Raw genomic sequence first — 17,945 nt, 5'->3', positions numbered from 1 at the left:
CTGGGGGAACAGCGGTTGACTCATTATGTCTAGAGGAACAGCGGTTGACTCACTGTGTCTGGGGGAACAGCGGTTGACTCATTATTTCTGGGGGAACAGCGGTTGACTCACTGTGTCTAGAGGAACAGCGGTTGACTCACTGTGTCTGGGGGAACAGCGGTTGACATGGACGATTCACCTGGGACATTCACAAATGGGTCGCGGATCCATTCCTTCTCCTTCGTGGGTCTTTGGCGGTTGGGAAGTAGCGCTCAAGCTCCGTTGACTGTGAAGCTAGGTGATCGCGCACCAGCTGGGAGACGGACAGCCCAGTCTGTCTCAAATTTTGTCCCAAAATCATGCTGTTTGGAACATGTCAAATATGCCCCTGTCCACTCGCCATCAACCACAGTTCCAGTTTGGCTTTGAATGCAGACACTTTATCTGCACCAAGTTCAATGTAATTACTGCACAAATAGCCTAGAATTGTATATAATTATTATTTTAAATTAGTTATTTATCCTTTCTGTGCGGCACGGTAGCGAATGTGCAGCGCCCCGATACCGGTCTGCGGCCCTGTGGTTGGGGACCGCTGCTCTAGTGTACAATGTGTCCTCATCTGAGGCATCATGGAAACTATTGGTCTCTTGAGTTTATTGGACCTAAAGTTGTCTGAAAGAGTGTTGTGAGAATCATTGGTTTGCAGAGAAAATATCTAGTTATCACGAGACACAGTGTTATGTTGTTAGACAATCAGTGTACTGTGGGCTGCCTATCAGTCTGGTTTATCTTTGCTGTTCATTTAAGACCATCTGACTCCAGGGTTCATTAGCCAAACGTTGCAGATAGAAATGCCATGAAAAGAGCCGAAACGATATCCTCTACAGGTCATAGATATGTTTGTTGTACGGAAGCATATTTCTATCTGATCGTTCCAAAGCATCCTGCTGCACGGGCCCCTGGTGTTGTGTGGTGAAATGAGATACAACATTCTGTTTGGTACAGCACCACCAAGGTTTATTATTCACATGCTTCATCATCCCAAACAATATCTGTGTCAAGGCACATATCTTATATACTGCATAGAGGTAACATTAGGTCTGTCTGACATTTAGTAGTACTGATAAATATTTCACACACTGGTTCCCCATAGTGGTCTGAGAAGGTACTGCAAATTCCTTTAAAATAAATGACAATGAAGGAATAAGGGGAAAATGGTCTCTTCCCCTTCAGTTCCTGGTCCAGGATGGGAAGTAGTTGGTGGCTATCTTGGTTTACTTATTCTTTGGTCTGGGTGGTGAGGCATGAGGGTGTATCTTTGGTCTAGTCTAGTGGTTGATTAAGTGTTGGTGTATCGTTGGTCACTTGGTCAACAGCATGCTGATCCTGAGTCTTATAAGTGTTGGTGTATCGTTGGTCACTTGGTCAACAGCATGCTGATCCTGAGTCTTGATAGAGGATCTTTGTTCTCTTGGTTTATAATGGGTCTTTACATAGGGAGTGTGTACCTGCTTGGTCCCTAGTTACTAGGACCCTAGTTACCATTGTTGGCCTGGTGTGTGCGGTCCCTAGTTACCATTGTTGGCCTGGTGTGTGCGGTCCCTAGCTACCATTGTTGGCCTGGTGTGTGCGGTCCCTAGTTACCATTGTTGGCCTGGTGTTTTTGGTATATATCCAGGTACTCCTGGACGTCACTAGGTGACCCCAGCACCACGGGAACTCTCTGGTGGATGTTGATTGGCTGAATGTCCAGGACGTTCTGACTCCCTGTGGTTGCCATACCGCCCGCCTGCTCGATGATGAATGCCATGGGGTTGCACTCATACAGCAGACGCAGCTAGAACACAGAGAACACTTAATATTACAGAATATCTTCCTAATATTGAGTTCACCCCCTTTTTCCCTCAGAACAGCCTCAATTCATCAAGGTGTCCAAAGCGTTCCACAGGCCCATGTTGACTCATGCTTCCCACAGCTGTTTCAAGTTAGCTGGATGGTCTTTTGGGTGGTGGACCATTCTTGATACACACAGGAAACGGTTGAGTTTGAAAACCCCAGAACTGTTGCAGTTCTTGACACAAACTGAAGCACCTGGCGCGGCACCTATTACCACAACCCACTTAAATCTTTCGTCATGTCCATCCACCCTCTGAACACAATCCATGTCTCAGTTGTCTCAGATTAAAGAAGGATTTTTAAACCTGGTCTCCTCCCCTTCATCTACACTGATGGGAGTGGATTTAACAGGTGACATCAATAAGGGATCATAGCTTTCACCTGGACAGTCTGTCATGGAAAGAACAGGTGTTCATAATGGCCTGGTATTCATAGCAGACTTTGAATAGACAACTGGAATTTATATACACATGCCTGGACTATTTTAAATTGAGAATCTCTTTAACCCATTGTATAAGTTATGTAAACTCCAGGTGTAAAATAGTAACTAATGGCTACTTCTCAGAAAGTATTAAATTGTCAAGAGGAGAAAAACAAGGTTGTCCGCTATCAGCATATCTATTTATTATATTACAATCAGATCCAACAATAATAAAAGGGGCTAGAAATTCAGGGCTTAAAAACAAAGCTGTCATTGTATCCATGGTCTGATGGTGATGTGGGTATACTCGCTATTCATATCCCAAAAGAAAGTAATGATCTCACTACAGTAGATTTGAATATTAAGTTAACAACAAATCACCCTAATTCATTCGTCATATCCCAGTTTACCTATTTACTTATGGTCCTGCCTACAACGAACGGCATGTTTTAAATTATGAGCAAAAATATATTCCACTTATTTGGAACAAGCCAGAAAACATTTAACGGGCCTATTTATATAATGAATTGGGAGGGCAGAAATGATTAAGTATTAAAGCATTAGACCTCTCACTAAAGGCTTCAGTCATACTTAAATCCAAACTGGTTTTCCAGCAAATTAGTAAGAATGACCTTTCCCATTTAGTCAGATTACAACCTCTCACTCTCAGTTATTTGATAACGAAATAATCTCCAGAATATCTCTATTTTTTAAAACAAGCCATAGGAAGTTGGTTGCAATTTCAGTTTAATCCATGGGAAAATACCAAATATACTAATTGATTTATGTATATGAGGATACAACCATCCCAGCTCTGTAGATTTTGCTGCGAAGAGAATGATTAGATCACTTGTTTTGGTGCTGTCCTCACGTGGCTGGTTTTTAGTATGTAATATATATATACACAAACAAAAACACCATGAAATGATATTACTGAGTTACAGTTCATATAAGGAAATCAAACAACACATTCATTAGGCCCTAATCTATGGATTTCACATGACTGGGCTGGGGCACAACCAAATCCTGAATGAGTTTCCCCCTATCAAAAGGGCTTGATTACAGACAGAAACACTCCTCAGTTTAATCAGCTGTTCAGGTGGCTGGTCTCAGATGATCCCGCACGTGAAGAGGCCAGATGTGGATGTCCTGGGCTCTAAAATGACGTTGGAGGCGGCTTATGGTAGGGAAATGCACATTCAATTCTCTGGCGGATATTCCTGCAGTTAGCATGCCAATTGCACGTGTAGCCGATGTGAAATGGCTAGCTAGTTAGCGGTGGTGCGCGCTAGTGGCGTTTCAATCAGTGACGTCACTTGCTCTGAGACCTTGAAGTAGTGGTTCCCCTTGCTCCTCAAGGGCCGCGGCTTTTGTGGAGCGATGGGTAACGATGCGTCGAGGGTGACTGTTGACGTGTGCAGAGCGTCCCTGGTTCGCGCCCAGGTCGGGGCGAGGGGACGGACGTAAATTCTATACTGTTACACACGCTTCCTCAACTTGCGTTGTGTGTTGTGACAAAACTGCACATTTTAGAGTGGCCTTTTATTGTCCCCAGCACAAGGTGCACCTGTGTTAAGATGCTTCTTGATATTCCACACCTGTCAGGTGGATGGATTATTTTGGCAATGGAGAAATGCTCACTAACGGGTGAAAACAAGTTTGTACACAACATATGAGAGAAATCAGCGTTTTGTGCATATGGAACATTTCCGTGATCTTTTATTTCAGCTCATGGAACCAACACTGTACATTTTTTATTTTATTTAACTTTCATTTAACTAGGCAAGTCAGTTAAGAACAAATTCTTATTTTCAATGACGGCCTAGGAACAGTGGGTTAACTGCCTGTTCAGGGGCAGAACGACAGATTTGTACCTTGTCAGCTCGGGGATTCGAACTTGCAACCTTTCGGTTACTAGTCCAACGCTCTAACCACTAGGCTTGAGTTTATTTTTTTGTTCTGTATAAATTGTAAGTAGAGGCCTAAGTATTGTTATCCATTAGTTTACTCCAATTAGGGGAGGGGTGTTAGGGTTAGTAAATAATAAATATATTATTCAACAGAACCACATCCTTACACACAACCGTCACTGTTCTGAAGACATCACTGTTGTGACATGCCAAGAACACCACCTCTGTTTCCTATTTCAGCTCCAGCTCTTCTGCTTTCAGCAATAGAGGAGATGAACACACATTGTGACCCTCCACATTAGGAAACTAAACAAGCCAGGACACAAAGGTACAACATCTTGACCCATCTTTCCCCTTGAGAGGGTTAGAGGTCAGGGCCCACCTTTCCCTCAGGGCTCTTGACGTTAGCAGGGTAGAGGAAGATTCCTCCGTAGACCAGGGTCCTGTGGACGTCTGCTACCATAGAACCCACATAGCGGGCACCGTACGGGGCACTGCCATCCTGAGACACAGAGTAAGGGTTAGCCCCTGAACCACAAACACAGTTACAGTCTAAATGGTTAGCCAATAACAGGGGGACATTTCACCATTGTAGCTGTTCTGTATACTGCCAGTTTTAGATGTTTATGAGAAAATAATCTCAAGCCTAACCTCGGGGAACTACTTTGTGTGCATGCACCTCGGGGAACTACTTTGTGTGCATGTACCTCGGGGAACTACTTTGTGTGCATGTACCTCGGGGAACTACTTTGTGTGCATGTACCTCGGGGAACTTCTTCTTTTGCAGGTACTCCGTGACAGCGGGGTCAAAGTATTTGGAGTATCCTTCATTCAGACTGTAGATATTCCCTTTCGGTTTGATCTTTAGATCTCTGTCCACCAGAATGAACTCACCTATGGCCTGACAGAGATAGATATATAAACAATCCAATCACCGGACAGCTGGATACATTAACATGAATGATTCAATCACCGGACAGACAGCTGGATACATTAACATGAATGATTCAATCACCGGACAGACAGCTGGATACATTAACATGAATGATCCAATCACCGGACAGACAGCTGGATACATTAACATGAATGATCCAATCACAGGACAGACAGCTGGTTACATTAACATGAATGATCCAATCACCGGACAGACAGCTGGATACATTAACATGAATGATCCAATCACAGGACAGACAGCTGATTACATTAACATGAATGATCCAATCACCGGACAGACAGCTGGATACATTAACATGAATGATTCAATCACCGGACAGACAGCTGGATACATTAACATGAATGATCCAATCACCGGACAGACAGCTGGATACATTAACATGAATGATCCAATCACAGGACAGACAGCTGGTTACATTAACATGAATGATCCAATCACCGGACAGACAGCTGGATGCATTAACATGAATGATCCAATCACCGGACAGACAGCTGGATGCATTAACATGAATGATCCAATCACCGGACAGACAGCTGGATGCATTAACATGAATGATTCAATCACCGGACAGACAGCTGGTTACATTAACATGAATGATCCAATCACCGGACAGACAGCTGGTTACATTAACATGAATGATCCAATCACAGGACAGATAGCTGGATGCATTAACATGAATGATCCAATCACAGGACAGACAGCTGGATGCATTAACATGAATGAAAGGTCCAGTAAGAGTTATAACAGCTGCGGGTAGAGGAAGGTACTCAAGGGGACAAGCAGTAGTTGACTTCCTGAGCTATAACAGCTGCAGTGATGTGGGTAGAGGACAGTACTCAAGGGGACAGTAGTTGACTTCCTGCCCGGTAGTGGGTGTGTACTGACCGGGTCCAACATGAAGCAGTTGACCCCCTGCCCAGTGGACAGTACCATCATGGTGGCGCTGCCATAGAGGGCGTATCCAGCCGCAACGATGTTCCTACCGGGCTGCAGCGCATCGTTCTCACACGGGTCGTCCTCTGTCGTCTGGAACACACACCGGACTATTGGTTGATTGATTTGATCGTTAAAAAAAATGCATCTACAGTTGTAAGAAACAGGATGTGAACCCTTTGGAAATACTTGGATTTCTGTATAAATTGGTCATAACATTTGATCTGATCTTCATCAAGGTCACAACAATAGACAAACACCGTCTGCTTAAACTAATAACACGCAAATAATTATACATTTTCATGTCTTTATTGAACACACCGTGTAAAGATTCACAGTGCAGGGTGGGAAAAGTATGTGAACCCTTGGATTTAAATCACTGGTTGACCCTCCTTTGGCAGCACTAAACTCAACTAAATATTTTCTGTAGTTGTGGATCAGACCTGCACAACGGTCAGGAGGAATTGTGGACCGTTCCTCTTTACAAAACTGTTTCAGTTCAGCAATATTCTTGTGATGTCTGGTGTGAACCGCTCTCGAGGTCATGCCACAGCATCTCAATCGGGTTGAGGTCAGGACTCTGACTGGGCCACTTCAGAAGGTCAGGACTCTGACTGGGCCACTCCAGAAGGTGTATTTTCTTCTGTTGAAGCCATTTAGTTGTTGATTTACTTCTGTGTTTTGAGTCTATTGTCCTGTTGCATCACCCAACTTCTGTTGACAGACAGCCTAACATTATCCTGCAAAATGTCTTGATAAACTTGAATTAATTTTTCCTTCGATGAGAGCAAGCTGTCCAGGCCCTGAGGCAGCAAAGCAGACCCAAACCATGATGCTCCCTCCACCATACTTTACAGTTGGGATGAGGTTTTGATGTTGGTGTGCTGGGCCTTTTTTCTCCACACATGGTGTTGTGTGTTCCTTCCAAACAACTCAACTGTAGTTTCATCTGTCCACAGAATATTTTGCCAGTAGCGCTGTGGAACATCCAGGTGCACTTTTGCAAACTTCGGACCTGCACCAATGTTTTTTTTGGACAGCAGTGGTTTATTCTGTGGTGTCCTGCCCTGAACACACTTCTTGTTTAGTGTTTTACGTATCGTAGACTCATCAGAGATGTTAGCATGTTCCAGATATTTCTGTAAGTCTTTAGCTGACACTCTAGGATTCTTCTTAACCTCATTGAACATTCTGCGCTGTGCTCTTGCAGTCATCTTTGCATGACGGCCACTCCTAGGGAGAGTAGCAACAGTGCTGAACTTTCTCCATTTGTAGACAATTTGTCTTACCATGGACTGAAGAACATCAAGGCTTTTAGAGATACTTTTGTAACCCTTTCCTGCTTTATGCAAGTCAACAATTCTTCATCTTAGGTCTTCTGAGATCTTTTGTTCGAGGCATGGTTGATATCAGGCAATGCTCCTTGTGAATAGCATAGGGCAAGGCCGCTCTAACCAACATCTCCAATCTCATCTCACTGATTGGACTCCAGGTTAGCTGACTCCTGACTCAAATTATCTTTTGGAGAAGTCATTAGCTATTAGGGGGTTCACATACTTTTAACAACCGATACAATGATTAAATGATGTATAATTTCTGTGTTTGTCTATTGTTGTGACAAATTGTATGCAGAAATCCAGGTAATTCCAAAGGGTTCACATACTTTTTCTTGCCACTGTATAAGCGAAATACATTAGGTCTCAAAGCACTTTATAGAACACATCCATACAAACCCAGCCTGGTCAAACACACTGACCGCTGGGTTCACTTTCTGTTTGGTTAAAAACAAGGTAAGATGTGGGTCCTGTAGAGAAGCCTATAGAATACAGACCTTTCTAAAGACAGCAAAGATGGTGCCGATGGAAGCCAAGCAGTCAATGTTGGAGGAACCATCCAGAGGGTCAAAACACACCACGTATTTACCCTGGAGGAGAGACCAGGGGAGTCAAAACACACCACGTATTTACCCTGGAGGAGAGACCAGGGGAGTCAAAACACACCACGAATTTACCCTGGAGGAGACCAGAAAAAAATAATCATTTGTATTTTGCTCATCAGTGCAGGGATAGAACCAAAATGTGGACTTTCTGGTGGGTTGCCCCCCCCCCCCTGCTCTAAACAGCAATGCTGCCAGAATTTGAATAACCTTTGGTCCAATAACTAACCTTTGTCTGGTTCTACTATCATCCCTCTGACACCAGAACAACAGCGTTAGTTACCTGTCTGTCTGGTTCTACTATCGTCCCTCTGACACCAGAACAACAGCGTTAGTTACCTGTCTGTCCGGTTCTACTATCGTCCCTCTGACACCAGAACAACAGCGTTAGTTACCTGTCTGTCTGGTTCTACTATGATGGCTGTGTCATCCTCCTCTGACACCAGGACACAGGATGTGAAGGAGGATTTGATCATGTTGATAACCAGGTTGTTAGACAGGATGTCCAGCTTCTTCACCTGGTCCCCCGTCACATTGGTGCTGCCCGCTATGCCATACCTGGGAAGACAAGAGGAGACGCAATTAGTACCCACTACCCATCTCATTGGTGCTGCCCGCTGTGCCATACCTGTCAACCAGGGGAAAGACAGAACCGCTACCTCCTAACCACCGCTACCTCCTAACCACCGCTACCGCCTAACCACCGCCTAACCACCGCTACCTCCTAACCACCGCCTAACCACCGCTACCTCCTAACCACCGCCTAACCACCGCTACCTCCTAACCACCGCTACCTCCTAACCACCTCCTAACCACCGCTACCTCCTAACCACCGCTACCTCCTAACCACCGCTACCTCCTAACCACCTAACCACTGCTACCTCCTAACCACCTAACCACCGCTACCTCCTAACCACCTAACCACCGCTACCTCCTAACCACCTCCTAACCACCGCTACCTCCTAACCACCTCCTAACCACCGCTACCTCCTAACCACCTCCTAACCACCGCTACCTCCTAACCACCGCTACCTCCTAACCACCTCCTAACCACCGCTACCTCCTAACCACCTCCTAACCACCGCTACCTCCTAACCACCTCCTAACCACCGCTACCTCCTAACCACCTCCTAACCACCGCTACCTCCTAACCACCTCCTAACCACCTCCTAACCACCGCTACCTCCTAACCACCTCCTAACCACCGCTACCTCCTAACCACCTCCTAACCACCGCTACCTCCTAACCACCTCCTAACCACCGCTACCTCCTAACCACCTCCTAACCACCGCTACCTCCTAACCACCTCCTAACCACCGCTACCTCCTAACCACCTCCTAACCACCGCTACCTCCTAACCACCTCCTAACCACCGCTACCTCCTAACCACCTCCTAACCACCTCCTAACCACCGCTACCTCCTAACCACCTCCTAACCACTGCTACCTCCTAACCACCTCCTAACCACCGCTACCTCCTAACCACCTCCTAACCACCGCTACCTCCTAACCACCTCCTAACCACCGCTACCTCCTAACCACCGCTACCTCCTAACCACCTAACCACCGCTACCTCCTAACCACCGCTACCTCCTAACCACCTCCTAACCACCGCTACCTCCTAACCACCGCTACCTCCTAACCACCGCTACCTCCTAACCACCTCCTTACCTCCTAACCTCCTAACCACCGCTACCTCCTAACCACCGCTACCTCCTAACCACCGCTACCTCCTAACCACCGCTACATCTACCATCCACCGCCTCCCCCCCCCCCCCCGTTTCATAAACCCAAATGATGGAAATGTACTCTTACTGAGTCTGGCTTTAAGGTGCATGCCAACGCCACCTCAGCATCACCTTTAAGGTGCATGCCAACGCCACCTCAGCATCACCTTTAAGGTGCATTTCATACTAAGCCGTATCCTGGGGATCATCAACTAGATTCAGCTGGGGGCCCATTTCCTTGGGGAGTGGATGGTCGTGGTGCCGGAACGGAATTACAGATCATTTGTAGACTGCAAATTGGCAGCAACAAGAACAGACAGTCTGACTAAAACATAATCATTTCAAACCTTGCTGAGGAAAAATGATCTACACACACCAGAATTACAAAGCAAAAACCGTTGTTCATAAATGTATATATAAAAAAGGTGTTTCTGCTTCGTCATTATGGTGTTATGATGTCATTATGGTGTGTTGTGTGTAGATAGGCCTACAAACCTGACTCAGTTACACCAGCTCTGTCAGGAGGAATGGGTCAAAATTCACCCAACTTATTGTGGGAAGCTTGTGGAAGGCTACCCGAAATGTTTGAAGTTAAACTATTTAAAGGCAATGCTACCAAATACTAATTGAGTGTATGTGAACTTCTGACCCACTGGGAATGTGATGAAAGAAATAAAAGCTGAAATAAATAATTATCTCTGCTATTATTCTGACATTTAACATTCTTAAAATAAAGTGGTGATCCTAACTGACCTAAAACAGGGCATTTTTACTTGGATTAAATGTCAGGAATTGTGAAAAACTGAGTTTAAATGTGTAAACTTCCCACTTCAACTGTACGTGTCTCTAATGAGAGACAGATTAGTCCTGTCTGTTGATGTGCTGGTTTTAGTTGACCAGTGCTCTTTCACAAAACAACTCCACATTACCACATGTAAAGATAACCAAATATGTGCCAAGTGTGATACTGCAATTTTGAAATGAGGAAGTGAGTGCGATTGTGTATACCAAAAACACTGTCCTTCTCTCAGCACATATCAAAGCTGCAGGCTAAAGTTACATCTAGACTTGGTTTCCTCTATCGTAATCACTCCTTCACCCCAGCTGCCAAACTAATCAGATGACCATCCTACCCATGCTAGATTACGGAGACATAACTTATAGATCAGCAGGTAAGGGTGCTCTCGAGTGGCTAGATGTTCTTTACCATTCGGCCATCAGATATGCCACCAATGCTCCTTATAGGACACATCACTGCACTCTATACTCCTCTGTAAACTGGTCATCTCTGTATACCCGTCGCAAGACCCACTGGTTGATGCTTATTTATAAAACCCTCTTAGGCCTCACGCCCCCCTATCTGAGATATCTACTGCAGCCCTCATCCTCCACATACAACACCCGTTCTGCCAGTCACTTTCTGTTAAAGGTCCCCAAAGCACACACATCCCTGGGTCGCTCGTCTTTTCAGTTCGCTGCAGTTATCGACTGGAATGAGCTGCAACAAACACTCAAACTGGACAGTTTTATCTCAATCTCTTCATTCAAAGACTCAAATCATGGACACTCTTACTGACAGTTGTGGCAGCTTTGTGTGATGTATTGTTGTCTCTACCTTCTGGACCTTTGTCCTGTTGTCTGTGTCCAATAATGTTTATACCCTGTTTTGTGTTGCTACCATGCAGTGTTGTCGTCATGTTGTGTTGCTACCATGCAGTGTTGTCGTCATGTTGTGTTGCTACCATGCAGTGTTGTCGTCATGTTGTGTTGCTACCATGCAGTGTTGTCGTCATGTTGTGTTGCTACCATGCAGTGTTGTCGTCATGTTGTGTTGCTACCATGCAGTGTTGTCGTCATGTTGTGTTGCTACCATGCAGTGTTGTCGTCATGTTGTGTTGCTACCATGCAGTGTTGTCGTCATGTTGTGTTGCTACCATGCAGTGTTGTCGTCATGTTGTGTTGCTACCATGCAGTGTTGTCGTCATGTTGTGTTGCTACCATGCAGTGTTGTCGTCATGTTGTGTTGCTACCATGCAGTGTTGTCGTCATGTTGTGTTGCTACCATGCAGTGTTGTCGTCATGTTGTGTTGCTACCATGCAGTGTTGTCGTCATGTTGTGTTGCTACCATGCAGTGTTGTCGTCATGTTGTGTTGCTACCATGCAGTGTTGTCGTCATGTTGTGTTGCTACCATGCAGTGTTGTCGTCATGTTGTGTTGCTACCATGCAGTGTTGTCGTCATGTTGTGTTGCTACCATGCAGTGTTGTCGTCATGTTGTGTTGCTACCATGCAGTGTTGTCGTCATGTTGTGTTGCTACCATGCAGTGTTGTCGTCATGTTGTGTTGCTACCATGCAGTGTTGTCGTCATGTTGTGTTGCTACCATGCAGTGTTGTCGTCATGTTGTGTTGCTACCATGCAGTGTTGTCGTCATGTTGTGTTGCTACCATGCAGTGTTGTCGTCATGTTGTGTTGCTACCATGCAGTGTTGTCGTCATGTTGTGTTGCTACCATGCAGTGTTGTCGTCATGTTGTGTTGCTACCATGCAGTGTTGTCGTCATGTTGTGTTGCTACCATGCAGTGTTGTCGTCATGTTGTGTTGCTACCATGCAGTGTCGTCGTCATGTTGTGTTGCTACCATGCAGTGTCGTCGTCATGTTGTGTTGCTACCATGCAGTGTCGTCGTCATGTTGTGTTGCTACCATGCAGTGTCGTCGTCATGTTGTGTTGCTACCATGCAGTGTCGTCGTCATGTTGTGTTGCTACCATGCAGTGTCGTCGTCATGTTGTGTTGCTACCATGCAGTGTCGTCGTCATGTTGTGTTGCTACCATGCAGTGTCGTCGTCATGTTGTGTTGCTACCATGCAGTGTCGTCGTCATGTTGTGTTGCTACCATGCAGTGTCGTCGTCATGTTGTGTTGCTACCATGCAGTGTCGTCGTCATGTTGTGTTGCTACCATGCAGTGTCGTCGTCTTGTGTTGCTACCATGCAGTGTTGTCGTCTTGTGTTGCTACCATGCAGTGTTGTCGTCTTGTGTTGCTACCATGCAGTGTTGTCGTCATGTTGTGTTGCTACCATGCAGTGTTGTCGTCTTGTGTTGCTACCATGCAGTGTTGTCGTCTTGTGTTGCTACCATGCAGTGTTGTCGTCATGTTGTGTTGCTACCATGCAGTGTTGTCGTCTTGTGTTGCTACCATGCAGTGTTGTCGTCATGTTGTGTTGCTACCATGCAGTGTTGTCGTCATGCAGTGTTGTCGTCATGCAGTGTTGTCGTCATGCAGTGTTGTCGTCTTGTGTTGCTACCATGCAGTGTTGTCGTCATGTTGTGTTGCTACCATGCAGTGTTGTCGTCATGCAGTGTTGTCGTCATGCAGTGTTGTCGTCATGCAGTGTTGCTATCATGCAGTGTTGTCGTCATGTTGTGTTGCTACCATGCAGTGTTGTCATGTTGTGTTGCTACCATGCAGTGTCGTCATGCAGTGTTGTCGTCATGCAGTGTTGTCGTCATGCAGTGTTGTCGTCACGCAGTGTTGTCGTCACGCAGTGTTGTCGTCACGCAGTGTTGTCGTCATGCAGTGTTGTCATGCAGTGTTGTCGTCATGCAGTGTTGTCGTCATGCAGTGTTGTCGTCATGCAGTGTTGTCGTCACGCAGTGTTGTCGTCATGCAGTGTTGTCGTCACGCAGTGTTGTCGTCATGCAGTGTTGTCATGCAGTGTTGCTACCATGCAGTGTTGTCGTCATGCAGTGTTGTCGTCATGCAGTGTTGCTACCATGCAGTGTTGTCGTCATGCAGTGTTGTCGTCATGCAGTGTTGTCGTCATGCAGTGTTGTCGTCATGCAGTGTTGTCGTCATGCAGTGTTGTCGTCATGCAGTGTTGCTACCATGCAGTGTTGTCGCCATGCAGTGTTGCTACCATGCAGTGTTGTCGTCATGCAGTGTTGTCGTCATGCAGTGTTGTCGTCATGCAGTGTTGTCGTCATGCAGTGTTGTCGTCATGCAGTGTTGTCGTCATGCAGTGTTGTCGCCATGCAGTGTTGTCGCCATGCAGTGTTGCTACCATGCAGTGTTGTCGCCATGCAGTGTTGCTACCATGCAGTGTTGTCGCCATGCAGTGTTGCTACCATGCAGTGTTGTCAGGTAACACACCATGTTATATATATATATATATCCCATCCCTGCAGGAGCCTTTTGGTAGGCTGTAGCTGTCATTGTAAAATAATGACTTGTCTAGTTAAATAAAGGCTAAATAAACAAATACCACATCAAATGGAATGTGAAGGTACATAAAATACAGCTACCTACCTTACCTATGTCACAAGTGATTGTGATTGGTCAAACAGCCTGATAACCTTAGTGCCTAGGCTACCCTCTGCTGAGTGGAGAATGGTTCACTAGAATGGCTGGAACGGAGCCAATGGAATCAAACCACGTGTTTGATATCATTCAATTCGCTTGGCATGACGGAACAAACGTACATATTGCCTAAGCTTACCTTGGAGATTCACAATATTAACAGTATTATTTGAATTATCAATTTTGTCACCGGGACAACAGTAACAACAATAACCAAGGGTCAAAATAACCATACACTGAACAATAACAATAAGCATACAGTAGAGGACATGTACAGGTTGATTGGTCTGTCAGACACTGTCCCTCATCTTATGGCAGGCAGCAATGTAGTGCGCTGCCAACCCACAGCTCTCTGCAGCCTCCCCCAACAGGACGGGTAGCCTACTCTCATCAGAGAGGTCTTTGAAACCGTGAATAAGGGATTCAAATTTGGGGTAAAGACAATAATTGTTCTATATTTTGTCAGGAAATGCAGCTCCGTCTCAGGTTCTGCTGTTGTGCAGTGGTTGCACAGCCTTTCCTCTACAGGGAGACAGGTTTTCCTGTGTCTACCCTTCAATGGCAAGGCTGTGCTCACTGAGCCTGTACTTTGTCAAGGTTTGTCTAAGGTTTTGATCAGTAACCATGGTCAAATAGTTAGCCACGGTGTTGATTTAGGGCCAGATAGCACTGCATTTGGCTTTGTGTTTCCCAATAAGCAATGTAGTTTTGTTTTGATTGTGTTATAATTTGGTTTATTCTGATTGATTGGATGTTCTGATCAGGAGGCTTCAGTGTGGTAGAACAGGTTAGTGAACTCAGGACCAGCTGGATGAGGGGACTGAGGCTTCAGTGTGGTAGAACAGGTTAGTGAACTCAGCCCCAGGACCAGCTGGATGAGGGGACTGAGGCTTCAGTGTGGTAGAACAGGTTAGTGAACTCAGCCCCAGGACCAGCTGGATGAGGGGACTGAGGCTTCAGTGTGGTAGAACAGGTTAGTGAACTCAGCCCCAGGACCAGCTGGATGAGGGGACTGAGGCTTCAGTGTGGTAGAACAGGTTAGTGAACTCAGCCCCAGGACTAGCTGGATGAGGGGACTGAGGCTTCAGTGTGGTAGAACAGGTTAGTGAACTCAGCCCCCGGACCAGCTGGATGAGGGGACTGAGGCTTCAGTGTGGTAGAACAGGTTTGTGAACACAGCCCCAGGACTAGCTGGATGAGGGGACTGATGCTTCAGTGTGTTAGTAGAACAGGTTTGTGAACTCAGCCCCAGGACCAGCTGGATGAGGGGACTGAGGCTTCAGTGTGTTAGTAGAACAGGTTTGTGAACTCAGCCCCAGGACCAGCTGGATGAGGGGACTCTTTTCTTTGCTCAGCTCTTGGCATTGCAGGGCTTGGTAATTATATGAGAGGGGGTCACTGTATTTTAGATGTTAACAAAACTGAATTGCTCTCTTTTTAGTTTTTATTATTAGTGGATATTGGCCTAATTCTGCCCTGCATACATTGATTGTAGTTTCTCTGAACATGTAGGAGAATCATACAGAACGCTGCATTCAGGGTTTCAATGGGGTGTTTGTCCCATTTGAGGAAATCTTGTTTTGCAAGTGGACCCCACACCTCGCTGCCATAAAGTGCAATTGGTTCAATGACAGGCAATTAGTTTCAGCCAAATTTTAATAGGTATTTCAACTTGAATGGCGTAAGTTTCCCTGCGGTCGGTCTCTCATTCAACTGATTCCGTTCCAGCCATTCCCGCGAGCCCGTCCTCCCCACCAACCTCCTTACGTGGATATGGTGCATCTGAAACTTCATTCAGTGTGTAAATTGTCTCTCCAATGAGAGAGAGAGACAGACAAGTCCTATTTTGTTGAAGGCATGCCTGCTAAGTGTGATGATAATTACTTACAGGTTGGCGATGCCAGCTTTCCTCACCGCGGTGGAGATGGCTTTGACGGCCGTGCACATCGAGTTGAGCAGGGTAGTGAGCTCCCCTGTCCCCTTCGCTTTCCTCCCTTCCTCCAGCACAAACCGGGTTAAAGTCACCACGTTGGTATCAAAAGAGCCTCGGTCAGACATGACTGCAAAGATCGTAGAGCGGCGGGCCAGAAGAGTCCTGAATGATAATGTTGACTACAAATTAAACAATGAAATGCCTGACTGTTAACACGGAACTTTGAGATAAGAGAGGGTAGTAAAGACAGGACAGCCAATCCGAAGTGAAAGCGCACAGGGAAAGAGGAGTGGCCGGCCGGGTGGAAACAATGGGTTATTCGATTATGCTGAGCCGTGGGGCACCGGTCTATGGCCCGTGACATAAACGGGCAAAAGCGGTAGGCTTCTTCTTCCTCTGTGGGGTTTATCGTGATTGGCATCGAACACTATGGTGCATTACCGCCACCTACTGAACCCCCCCTCCCACTGAAAAAAATGACCTACAGAAGTATAAAGAGGGGTTCCTGCATCACATGCACCTTCTCGGTGGAAAACACAGCGTCCTTTGTAGGGGACAATGCCGTCTGTAACCAACAATGGACTGAACTGACACTGTAGCTAGAATGGGAGGGTAAATAATAGACTCTCTCATGCCTGAAATCAAGCTGAAGCTGAGTGAATGCACAGTGTGCGCGCTTTGTCACAAAGTTGGAAGCACAGAATAATCTAGAATGTCATTGTATGCTGTAGCTTTAAGATTTCCCTTCACTGGAATTAAGGGGCCTGAACCATGAAAAACAGCCCCAGATCATTATTCCTCCACCAAACTTTACAGTTGGCACTCTGCATTGGTGCATGTAGCGTTCTCCTGGCATCCACCAAACCCAGGTTTGTCTGTCGGACTGCCAGATGGAGAAGAGTGATTCATCACTCCAGAGAACGTGTTTCCACTGCTCCAGAGTCCAATGGTGGCGAGCTTTACACCACTCCAGCCAATGCTTGGCATTGCGTATGGTGATCTTAGACTTGTGTGCGGCTGCTCGGCCATGGGAACCCATTTCATGAAGCTCCCGACGAACAGTTATTGTGCTGACGTTGCTTCCGGAGACCGTTTGGAACTCGGGTTAGGGTTAGAAATTTTTCAAACTAACTTGTTGGAAAAGTGTCATGCTATGACGGTGTCACATTGAAAGTCACTGAGCTATTCATTAAGGCCATTCTACTGCCATTGTTTGTCTATGGAGATTGCATGGCTATGTGCTCAATTTTATACGTCTGCACCAACGGGTGTGGCTGAAATAGCCAAAACCACTCATTTGAAGGGGTGTCCACATACTTTTGCATATATAGTGTATTAAGCTATTATAGGCCTAACTCACTATATTGTTAAACTGGAGATTATACACATTTTGCAAAACTCATGGATATCCTGGACCCACTCCAATTTGCATACCGCCACAACAAATCCACAGATGACACAGTCTCTATTGCACTCCACACTGCCCTTTCCCACCTGGACAAAAGGAACACCTATGTGAGAATGCTATTCATTGACTACAGCTCAGCGTTCAACACCATAGTGCCCTCAAAGCTCATCAATAAGCTAAGGACCCTGGGACTAAACACCTCCCCCTGCAACTGGATCCTGGACTTCCTGACGGGTCGCCCCCAGGTAGTGAGGGTAGGTAAGAACACATCTGTCATACTGATCCTCAACACTGGGGCCCCTCAGGGGTGCGTGCCCTTCGGTACTTCTTGTTCACCCACGACTGTGACCAAGCGTGACTCCAACACCATCATTAAGTTTGCTGACGACACAACAGTTGTAGGCCTGATCACCGACAACGATGAGACAGCCTATAGAGAGCAGGTCAGAGAACAACAACCTCTCCCTCAATGTGAGCAAGATAAAGGAGCT

At 46.0% G+C, this 17,945-nt stretch overlaps 1 protein-coding gene across 2 annotated transcripts; it reads right to left on the bottom strand.

Annotated features, from left to right (window-relative positions):
- Positions 1-969: 969 nt before the first annotated feature.
- fbp1a (fructose-1,6-bisphosphatase 1a) lies at positions 970-16,366 on the bottom strand. 2 transcript variants are annotated; one of them, XR_004210717.1, is made up of 8 exons: positions 16,002-16,318; positions 8,426-8,588; positions 7,926-8,018; positions 6,047-6,187; positions 4,970-5,107; positions 4,589-4,708; positions 1,566-1,816; positions 970-1,531 (listed from the first exon to the last, which is right to left on the bottom strand). XR_004210717.1 is itself a non-coding variant. In XM_020468569.2 (7 exons), exons 1-7 carry the CDS (start codon positions 16,169-16,171, stop codon positions 1,616-1,618), a joined length of 1,026 nt encoding a protein of 341 aa, XP_020324158.1. In that variant the 5' UTR covers positions 16,172-16,366; the 3' UTR covers positions 970-1,615. The 2 variants fall into 2 exon arrangements, 1 of the variants encoding a protein (XP_020324158.1); XM_020468569.2 differs by having other exon boundaries at positions 970-1,816; positions 16,002-16,366.
- Positions 16,367-17,945: the final 1,579 nt, after the last annotated feature.

This window comes from Oncorhynchus kisutch, linkage group LG8 (genome assembly GCF_002021735.2).
Source record: "Oncorhynchus kisutch isolate 150728-3 linkage group LG8, Okis_V2, whole genome shotgun sequence".
In the NCBI taxonomy this organism is placed as follows: domain Eukaryota; kingdom Metazoa; phylum Chordata; class Actinopteri; order Salmoniformes; family Salmonidae; genus Oncorhynchus; species Oncorhynchus kisutch.
This window is presented reverse-complemented; position numbering and strand designations above follow the sequence as displayed.